General features: G+C 38.5%; 2 protein-coding genes across 2 annotated transcripts in view; one reads left to right on the forward strand and one right to left on the reverse strand.

The window, feature by feature from the left end:
* Positions 1-7,208, reverse strand: part of fancd2 (FA complementation group D2) — a 29,631-nt gene extending 22,423 nt beyond the window's left edge. The window contains exons 1-12 of the mRNA XM_053499609.1: positions 7,122-7,208; positions 5,353-5,480; positions 5,124-5,255; positions 4,885-4,952; positions 4,679-4,788; positions 4,518-4,575; positions 3,988-4,040; positions 3,745-3,823; positions 2,073-2,197; positions 1,764-1,851; positions 1,199-1,303; positions 874-974 (exon numbers count right to left, since the gene is read on the reverse strand). Coding sequence (XP_053355584.1) covers positions 874-974; positions 1,199-1,303; positions 1,764-1,851; positions 2,073-2,197; positions 3,745-3,823; positions 3,988-4,040; positions 4,518-4,575; positions 4,679-4,788; positions 4,885-4,952; positions 5,124-5,255; positions 5,353-5,422 — 989 coding nt within the window. The 5' untranslated portion in view covers positions 5,423-5,480; positions 7,122-7,208. The remainder of the gene's footprint in view (positions 1-873; positions 975-1,198; positions 1,304-1,763; positions 1,852-2,072; positions 2,198-3,744; positions 3,824-3,987; positions 4,041-4,517; positions 4,576-4,678; positions 4,789-4,884; positions 4,953-5,123; positions 5,256-5,352; positions 5,481-7,121) is intronic.
* A 298-nt stretch (positions 7,209-7,506) lies between these two features.
* On the forward strand, positions 7,507-9,116 carry gpx1b (glutathione peroxidase 1b). The gene is made up of 2 exons (XM_053499464.1): positions 7,507-7,833; positions 8,554-9,116. Exons 1-2 carry the CDS (start codon positions 7,612-7,614, stop codon positions 8,902-8,904), a joined length of 573 nt encoding a protein of 190 aa, XP_053355439.1. The 5' UTR covers positions 7,507-7,611; the 3' UTR covers positions 8,905-9,116.
* Positions 9,117-10,587: the final 1,471 nt, after the last annotated feature.

The following is a 10,587-nucleotide window of genomic DNA, read 5'->3' on the forward strand; positions in this document are numbered from 1 at the left end:
AAACAACTAAGGCTGAGAATTTATTAAATAGTAGATGCACATGTCCATTTACTCAATGTGTCTCAATGTGTTTTATTCCTCTTATACCACATCAATTATGTTTCATTTTGTTGAAGGTACCCATCAATGGATACGTTGCAACAATCATTGCTTCACCAGCCTCTCCTTTTTTTCACCTTTCTTAATGTTAACCAGATAAAAAAGAAATACAGATAACAATATTATAGTGAAACAGCAGCCTCTGTCCCCGGGCCTGCAGACTTCCCGGCAGATAACTTAACTTTACTTAGCTTTACTCTGCCTGTGCTGCTAATTAGGGCCCCTTCCAAAAATAAATGTCTGTTCACAATAGCAACATAATTTTTTTTTTTTGGACTATGGGCCATAGAGGTCTTTGTATAAATTGCTATGCTAATGCTTATTTTCTTGTGATATTATTTCTTATTATTAAGTAATTAGGATTATAGACTTTGATTTTTACTGCAAATCTTAAACACTACTGGTTTTACCAGAAGAAGCTTCGCCATGGCATTTGTATGGCGATTGACTGAGTGATATAAATTTGATTTCATATTTGTGTATTATTCCCATCTTAATGCAGACAGTTTAGCTAACAGTTGTCTGGTTGTCCATGTGACTGGGACTACATGTCAGCATTTTACCAAAAAAAAGTATAATAACAATAATAATAATTAACAGGACTATTACCTGTTTTCATGATTAAATTAAAAACAAGGTTGATTCAAACAAGTATAAAATTACAGAAGGATCTCTGTGCTTGGTAAAATAAAAAAATAAAAAAAGTTTCAGGAGCCCCAAGAGGGCAGGATATGAACATTTTCCAGTGAGACGACGTGTGAAAGTCCATCTCACCCACTGTCCTTTTTGTTCTTTTCACGACTCTGAGAACCCTGTAGCACTGACGACACCAGACACTGCTCCAAATCCAGCTTCCTTCTCAAATCACACACCACCTAGACACACACAATGTGGTTCATTTAAATCAACTATTTTACCTTCACAAAAGAAGTTTTTAGACTGATAGTCCTTGACCTACTGAACCAGTATTAGGATAAATTGTTTCATAAAGACTTCAAAACTTATCTGTAAGTCCCTCTAGATAAGGGCATCTGCCAAATGCCATAAATGTACATTGCTTACATATGTGTATATGCAAACAATCTTTGGAAGCTCAGACCTCATTAGCGTCAGAAGAAGAGATGGAGTGTAAGATGAACTTCACTACGACAGGGAGATCCTCCAGCTGCACTGCGGCGACCGTCGCCATGACAGCACCACGGACCTGAGACACAACAGAGACAGAAGGAAGAATGAGTAGGGGTGAGCAGTATCATCTAGGGAAAAGGCAAAATATGCAGTCTGTTCACCAGTTTGTTCTAGACAGACTTAGAATGTTACTTTTACATTTCTTAACTGCAAGCCAAATTTCTTGAAATGTACATAGTTACATGACAAGTCTGTCTTATTCAGTTCAGGAGAAATCGAGGTAGTTACTTTATACCTCCTATGAGGTAAATGACAACAGGCCATAATCAACATGCCATAAGAAATGCATCACTCTTTAGCAAATAATTAAGAACAAAAATATTTATATATATAACTGATGAAAATGTGTAAATATGTAAATATGTATAGAAACGTTTTAGAATGCTATTTGCATTGCATTATATCACTGTTGATTATTTCCCTATGATAGCACATGCCTGGTTTATGTGTGTGTGTGTTCAGAAGGAGGTGGATACCTCAGACAGTAATGCATAGCTGAGGCTGAGGCTGGACAGGGCGTCCAGGATGGGTACAGTCAGCTGAGTGTTCTGCTGGAGTAAGGTACTGTGCAGAGAGAGCAGGAAAAACCTCAGCGTCACACTCTCTCACCAACACTCCTTATCATTATAAGATCAACTTAAGCGTGAGTCAGGGTTTTTAACTGATGGTTGATGCAACACCAGGCCAACAAGACCTAATTATACTTACTGACTGGGCAAAACATGGATTTTTAAACATGAATAGATTTGGGTTCACGATGAGCTCTGCTAAATCAGAATGCTTACTTTAGCTCCCTGGCCATGTCTCCATGCTGCGAATCCTCCAGTATTTCAGGTAAACTGGTGATGATGTCATGCTGGATCTCAATAGGAGCTACGGACACGAGCTGCATCAGCTTACTTCCTAAATCCTGCACACACACACACACACACACACACACACACACAAACACACAACATATGTGACTCACACAATGAGTCAGCACACACAGGTGGCTTACAGGCAGCGGATAGGTGATAAACAACACTAAATAAGTTTTCTTTTGGGAGCTGTTGGGAACTTAAAGCACAAATTAATAAAAGTTTAATTAAAAAAACAAAGTAGCATCCATATCCATCTGTGGCAAATACAAGGGTGAGTTAAAAATGATCCGCATTCTGGTTATGTGAAAACTTCTGCCTACACTGTTGCTAAAACTTTGTTTTGAGGTGTTAAAGCGTCCTCCCTATAGTCCTGATCTTGCTTCATCTGACTTTCACCTCTTTGGTCCTCAGTAAGCAGCCCTATGAGAATGAAGATTAACTTCTGATGAAGAAGTGAAGACTGGGTACCTTCATGGCACACAAACTCAGCGTAAAACATTTTTAATATATGACAGCTTGTTGACAGTTTCAAGTGTATTGAAGAGAAGGGGATTATGTTGATCGATGTTGAATTTGTCTTTTCTTAAATATATTTAAAATAAATTCTACAGTCAGAATTAGGATAATTTTTGACTAATCTTAGTATAAAGGACCTTTTTTTAACAAAAGAATTTGATATAATCCAAAACAAAACAGACCTTTTAGTTTGTGTAAAATAAATTCCTATATTCATTTTGGCAATGGTTTGCTCTGGTGTGTAAGAGGGTGTGTGAAATAGATGGTATGCCAGTCTATCACAGGGCATCATCCACACACACACACACACAATGGCAGCTATTTAGCACAGCTAATCCACCTATTAGCAGGTTTTTGGAAAATAAGAGGCTTACACAGACAGATCATAAAAAAAAAATTCACACACATAATTCAGTGAAAAACCCTGAAACTGTCAAGGAGTAATCGCTGCCCACTATGCCATCACATCCTTCTAACAATATGTGGTAATAATATCAATTTATCCTATTATTTAGCAAAGATTTTGTAATTTATACCAGGTATTTTCTGGTAAACACAGAAACTCAACATAAAAAATACTCAGATTTTTAAACATTAATTGATACCCATCAATTATTGTACAGACTGCTAAAACTAAATGAACTTTTTTTTTTTTTTGGCTTGATGTACCCGCCACTTCATAATACAATTACGGAATATGGACTACCACATGCATGATGCATGATGCTGAAGATCTATGTCTATTATAATCAAAGAGATCATGTTTAAGCTTTTGGCCAGGTGCCCTGTGTCACATCCCGTACATCAAAAAAAAGAGTCATTAACATACACGTCATAAAGACTCCCTCAGAACAACATTGTCTGGTTAGACAAAAAGGTTTCATTTCTATGTATATTGGGCTAGACACCAATATAAGGAATTAGGAAGCACAACAAGGGGTTGTTTTATGGGCACAGAAGCATGGGAAAGTTCACATCATATTACAAAACCTTGCAACATGAAATTTTACTTAGATTAGCTTGTTGTTTATGCTTGGTATTGACCTTAACATATCAGCACTGCAAATATTCTCCTTACCTTGCAATCCACAACTCGATCAAGCCACTTCAGCTGATTTATGATGAGACGTGGAATATTCAGACCATCCTCTCCAACACTGAAAACCACAGGCTACGATTATCACCGGTGACAGCAGCATGCTGCAGGTCTGAACCAGCCAGACCGCAAAGAACATTTTTAAGTATCTCAGCTAATAGGCCACTGTAGGATGCTATACAGGAGGACGAATAAACAATTTGTGATGATTTGACAAATGCTTACCCATCAAACATGAACTCTGGGAGTTTCTCAAACAAAGTATTTATGACCAGGGTCTACAAAATAAAGCATATGTTCCTGTTAGTTGTTAGTTATCGTAGAAAGGATTGAGTTGAAGTACCCTGTTGTCAAAGTTTTTATAAATACACAAATTGGGTCTTCAAAACAATGCAGGAGTCAAATATTTAAAAACAGAGCCTTTTTTTTTAGATCTGAGATAGTGATGCTACTATTTGATTTGGATCAATTACATCTGATATGCAGGTTAGAGGACAACAACTAAATATTTACAATGGCAAGAGAGCACTGGGGCTTTTCCAAATTGGAAGATGTACCCAAGTGGTTATGGTTCAGGGTTACTGATCAGAAGGTTTGGATTCAAGCCCCACTAATGCCAGTCTGACACTGTGATGTCACGTCCCGGTCTAACCCAAATACCCAACAATCTGGGAAATACCAGGAAACAATTTTGCTATACTGTAATGCACTCTCCATGTGTATATAATGTATATTGATGGGAAATCTGTCCTTGCCTGTAGCATCTCAACACCCAAAAGCATCCGCACCAGACTCTCCAGAAACGAGCTTGAACTGAGGCAAAAAAGAACACACAAACATGTAAACACCTGTGACTCTGACAGTGCTATGACAGAATGATTGTCTCTTCACAAGCATATTGCATTTCACTCGGTACCTGGCGTCCCCCTCTCCTGCAGAACGTGGCACACATGGAAGCAGGCAGTTCCTCAATCGCTCAGGGTCTTCAATGTGTGACTCCAAGCCAGATATAAACTCCTGAATGATCTGTCAGAGGATTGGAAAGACAGGCACATCAACACACAAAAACATTCCTGTGTCAAGACAACTGGACAACAGAAACTCAAGTCTCTGATCACTCACACTGGGATATCTGGAATTCTTTCTGAGCTGCTGCTGTAGCCTCTTCTGAAACACAACTTGATCCACGGCTGAAAGATTTTAAAAGAATGCACTATTGTCGACACAAAGTGATATACTTTTATATCTTTAAAACATAAAAAAGAAATGAGTTAAAAGTTTAGTTTAGTGGTGAAAGCTGGATGCTAGGAAGTAAAGCTCAATACTTCAAAGGTGAGCTTTATGTCTAAAAAACATCTTACCGATCTCATTGGCCACGTTGCCTTGTCTCAATAAGACACCTGATTCACGTAGCATGTGACCAAAAACAGAATCAGGAACTCCAGCAGAAAGGGATTTGGCTGGCCGTCCAGTTGACTTGCTTTTCTTTGCTTCTGATTAAACAACACAGATTCATGTCAGAAACAGGTCAAAGCTATCTTATTCTGTAACTGAGTACAAAAAGAGGACATTTATTCTGGGCAAACTTACTGGGCAAATTCAGTGAGGCCGCATCTTCATCGACTGAAACAGTTGATGATCTTTTCTTTTTGCGCATCATCTTCAGCTACTATTGGCAAATACAGGCCAGAGACTTTTCCACAACCAGGACTGGAAACCTGATATTTATGTAAACACCAGTATTATCATGGCTAAATCTTATTTACGTAAACTTGATCAGCATTTTTTTAGGTTATGTATATAATTAACAGCAGCAACAACTAGACCTTCTGAACTTTTTTGTTTTGGTCTAGTGCTCCCATTTAAAATCCCTAAATACAAGATATAATCAAAAGTGTGTGGACATCTGGCTATTACAGTCATATGATCTTGTTAAACATCCCACTCCAGATGTACTGTAGTCTCCTAACCTGTTATAATAACACTCACTCTTCTGAAAAGGCTTCCTGCTAGATCAGACACTAATGACACTAAGGAGGCCCATTGTGCAGTCAGAGATGGGTATCATTTGGGTTTTTACCGGTGCCTAAGCAGTGGCTGAACCGAAACTTAAAAAAATTAATTAATTAAACATTAAAGAACAGATTTTATTTAAAAAAAGAATAATAGTAAACAATATAATATATTATATAACAATTGCTTTGCAGAAATATGTGAAAACAACATGAACACTTGAGTTACTACAAAAATTAGTTGGATTTGTATTATTAGAGCTTTCCTGACTTGTGTTCACATGCATGTTTTCAGTCGAGAAATTATTTTTTTACATGCAGTGATGCATCTTGCTTCTTACATTTTAGAGAACCAGAGGACAAATATTTCAATCGATCGCTCAGGCATTTAAGTGAGACACCAAAATCTGCATTCCGATTCAGGTCTAGTACATATCGGTTATATAGGTACCGTTCCCATACCGGTACCTGGTTTCAGTACCAATCCCTAGTGCAGTCTGTGTTCCGGGTCAAGCGTGTTCGCAAAAACATGTACAGTGAGGTTGAGATCATGGATCTGTGCAGACCACTCAAGTTTTTCCAATACAAGGCTTGGCACAAAATATATTCATGGTGGTCACTTTGTCATGTTGGGAACGGTTTGGGACACCTGGTTCTTTTTTCATTTATTCATTTTCTATACCACTTTTCCTATACAGGGTCACAAGGGCCTGGAGACTATCCCGGGAGACTGGGCACAAGGCAGGGGTTCTCCCTGGAGAGGGTGGCGATCCAACACAGGGAACACACAGTATGGGCAATTAGGGAATGTCAAAATAAATAATTTACATGGAAACAGTCTGGGGAAAGAACCACATATCTGTGCTACGAACGGGTGTCCACATACTTTTTGGTGTACTTGGTAAAACACAAACCTTAAAACACGTCCTAAATCAACTCCTAAGCAATGCCTAAACTTTATAATAACACATTATCACCCCATTAAGTTAACCCATAAACACACAAATTAACTCAAGAGCACCTGATATCCTAAATTAAACACCTGAATATTACATCCCAAATACATTCTAAATCCAAATGTAACCCATAAATACAAGACTAGACCAGTTCATGCCGATCATGTTTTGTATCATAAGTAAGATCTAACCAGCTGCCATTATAAGGAACCTTATTTGATTAGTGTGCTAGTTAGAAGACTATCAGCCCTGACCGAGCTAGCTATCAAAAACACAAACACTAACATTACACTTAACACCAACTGTCCTGCACACTCAGCACACTTTTAGTTACACACACTCGTCTTTATCAAGACGAAATTATATTGAAGAATAACTTTAAACAACTCACGTAAGGAACCAGATCGAATAATCTTCTTTCAGTTGTACCAAACATACACACACTCGCGTTTCAGAAGATTCCCGCGTTAACGTTTCGTACTTTCTCAGGGACCGTCAATATTTTTCTACACGCATAAAAAAATTAGGTCAAATAAAAATTGCTTCGAGTCTCATTTATTTATAAAAACATGGATCTTTTGGTGATTAAGGTAATATTTTGTAAATTATTGTGTGTTACTGTGGGTTTAATTCCGTATATAAATGAGTGCTTGTTTATTTGAGGGCCGATAGGTGCTTTCTGAAGTTATCCTTGATGAAGTTTGGAGATGGTCCCTAAACTTGTGGGCGTGTCTTAGATGTGGGCGTCATATATACAAGGAAAGAAATAAAAGCGCGTGTCTGGTAAGTGTTGACGGAGTTGTCCTGTCACTTGAGTTGATTGATTGTAACTGAGGTCTTTATCTTCTGCGTAGACTTTGTTAACTAAGAAGTTAACAAACATGGCAACTGCTAAGTCGTTTTACGACATCACGGTGAAGACCCTGAGCGGAGAGGCGCTGAAGTTGTCGTCCCTGCAGGGTAAAGTGGTGCTGGTCGAGAACGTGGCGTCTCTCTGAGGCACCACCGTCAGGGATTACACCCAGATGAACGAGCTCCATGAGCGCTTCTCCGCCAAGGGGCTCGTCATCCTGGGAGTGCCCTGCAACCAGTTCGGCCATCAGGTAAAACCTTCACCCCTTCTCCATCCTCCACTAACCGAGTAGTATTGTAATTTAAGACTTTTAGTCGTCGACTGGTGAACACTCGGTTCCTGGCACGTGCGCCTTTTATATAATTAAAGTTTTATAACTTGCTCACTATTAAGGATAAAGTTATTTTTGATTCTTTGAGAGTTCTTTTTGGGTAACGTTATATCACACTTAAATTTGCTTTTCCACTTGTACCTTTTCATATTATCTAAACGTTACGTAGCTGTAGAAGAAGAAGTGAGAAGTCTTAAGCAACATGCTGAGTCATGGTGTGACAATGGGCAAGTTTCCCAAGGGCTCATTTCCCCATAGGATTGCTCTTTCCTCTTAACAATCGTTATTATTATTATCAGTGATGCTACTACTTCTTATTTAAGTCCGCTGGAAGAATTCACCATCTATTTGTAACTATTTTCATCTTAGTTTTTAGCCATGATGGCAAATAGTTTTTCCTCAGTGTTCTATATGAAAAAAAAAACTTTTTTTTTTTTTGGCCTTTTTAGCAACCCAAATCTGTAACTTCTTTACTAGGGAAATGTACCTTCAGGCTCTTTACACTATATCAAAAGGTCACTGAGATTCACCTGAGATCAGGAGACTATAATTACCTTTGAATTTATATTATAAGCTATAAATATTTATTGTATTATTTAAATCTTGACCCTGTGTCATGTTTGTCTCCATCCCATTTAGGAAAACTGTAAAAATGAAGAGATCCTGATGTCGCTGAAATACGTCCGTCCTGGAAATGGCTTTGAGCCAAAATTCCAGCTCTTGGAGAAGGTCGACGTGAACGGAAATGACGCTCATCCGCTGTTCGTCTTCCTCAAGGAGAAACTTCCCTTCCCAAGCGACGAGCCGACGGCGTTGATGGGGGACCCCAAATGCATCATCTGGAGTCCCGTCTGCAGAAACGACATCTCCTGGAACTTTGAAAAGTTCCTCATCGGCCCAGATGGAGTCCCGTTCAAGCGTTACAGCAGGAGATACCTGACCTCTGACATCGAGGCAGACATAAAGAAGCTTTTGGGAATTGCCAAATAAAGTGGTAGTAGTGTGGTCTTTCATAGCTAGTTGTGGCACATTGTGCATGGTGCTGCTGTGCTGGGACTCTTACTTTGATGAAGATGCTCTTTTAAACGTTGTGAAGGGCTGTCTGATGTTCTGTAATAGTCCTAACTCCACAGCTGCACAGTGCTCATGTATGGCACAACAAGCCCTTTCTGTGGATCAAATAAAGTTGTTTAAGCCTTAAAGTTTCTGCAAGTCAGTTTTAATAAGCTGGATCAAAGTATCTTTATTCTTATAAACACAAACTTCACATTACCCTAAACAAAAATGAAAACCAATCCAGATTCTGCAAACGAAAAGGCTGTGATATCACTTTAAGCCAAAGCCAAACGTAGTTTGAAGCTATGGTAAATGTTTAACATGGTGACTGTTATTTACAAAGTACCACAAGACTAATTCCTGAACTATTGCCATCCATCTACATTATAAAATACATTTTCTGCTTATATAATTAAAATAACTACTTTACACTTAAAAATAATAGATAAAATCTGTTTTATTTGACTAAGTGCTTTTGTGTAATGACTTCAGACATTTGAACAGCCACTCTGAAACCCAGGCACTCACAAATGCCCAACAGTCATATTCTGGTTGACTTGCATAAGTCCAATATAATCATAAAATAAACAGATGAACACCACTGTGCTCAGTCAGGGCCTGTGTAAAACAGTTTCAGGAATCAATAGTGGGTGAAAATATGCAACAGTTACATGTAAAGATAACCCTAAATATCAATTTATATTTTGAAGTTTAGTTGGATCGGCTGCCAAGAAATTGTTTTCCAAAATGCAGCTCTTTGTAAGCAGCCAACTAAAGAACTTTACACCTGCAATTAAATTGACATTTATTAAGCATTTTATGAAACCAGTGAGACTTTCACTTTGTGGCATGCTGCATTATTGTTCTAGAAGTACAGTAGCCATTAGAAGCTGTTAACCATTAACAAGACTCAAATAAGCCTTGAATGATAATCGGTATTACCGTGCCCAAAACCTGACATGAAAATGGTTTCCAAACATGCCTGGGCAGTTACACAAAGCAGGTTAAGAATAATTGTGGGGAAAGTGGGGAAAGCCATTAAGCGTTTTGTCATCTACAAGTACCAGTACTGGTACCTCAGTCACTCACCAAATATACTGCTTTATCCTGTATATAGGGTGACGGGGTCTGGAGCCTATCCCAGGAGACTTAGGGCAAGAGGTAAGGTACACTACACCCTGGATCACAGGGCGTGCACAAACACTCTATGGGCAATTTGCGAACACGAATTAGCCTAATCTGCATGTCTTTGGATCGTGGGAGGAAACCAAAGTGCCCAGAGGAAGGAGAACATGCAAACTCCATGTACACAGACCTGAGGCAGGAACTAAACCTGGACCCTGGAGGTGCTTACAGTTCCGCCTTTACTTATATTATCAAGAGCAACTATATATATATATATATATATATATATATATTAATCTCATTATACATCTGAGCAGTTAAGAGGGCCTTGCTCTCTTAGCTAATGTAAAAATTACACAAAGCTGTTTGCTCAATCTTTATGACTGCTTTTACCATGTTAAGCTGTCTAGACATTGCATCAAAGAGCAGATATACAGCAGGGTATATGTTGTGGTCAGATGAAATCAACACATTGTAGTCATGAATACGCTT

The sequence above is a fragment of the Clarias gariepinus genome, chromosome 6 (genome assembly GCF_024256425.1).
Source record: "Clarias gariepinus isolate MV-2021 ecotype Netherlands chromosome 6, CGAR_prim_01v2, whole genome shotgun sequence".
Classification (NCBI taxonomy): Eukaryota; Metazoa; Chordata; class Actinopteri; order Siluriformes; family Clariidae; genus Clarias; species Clarias gariepinus.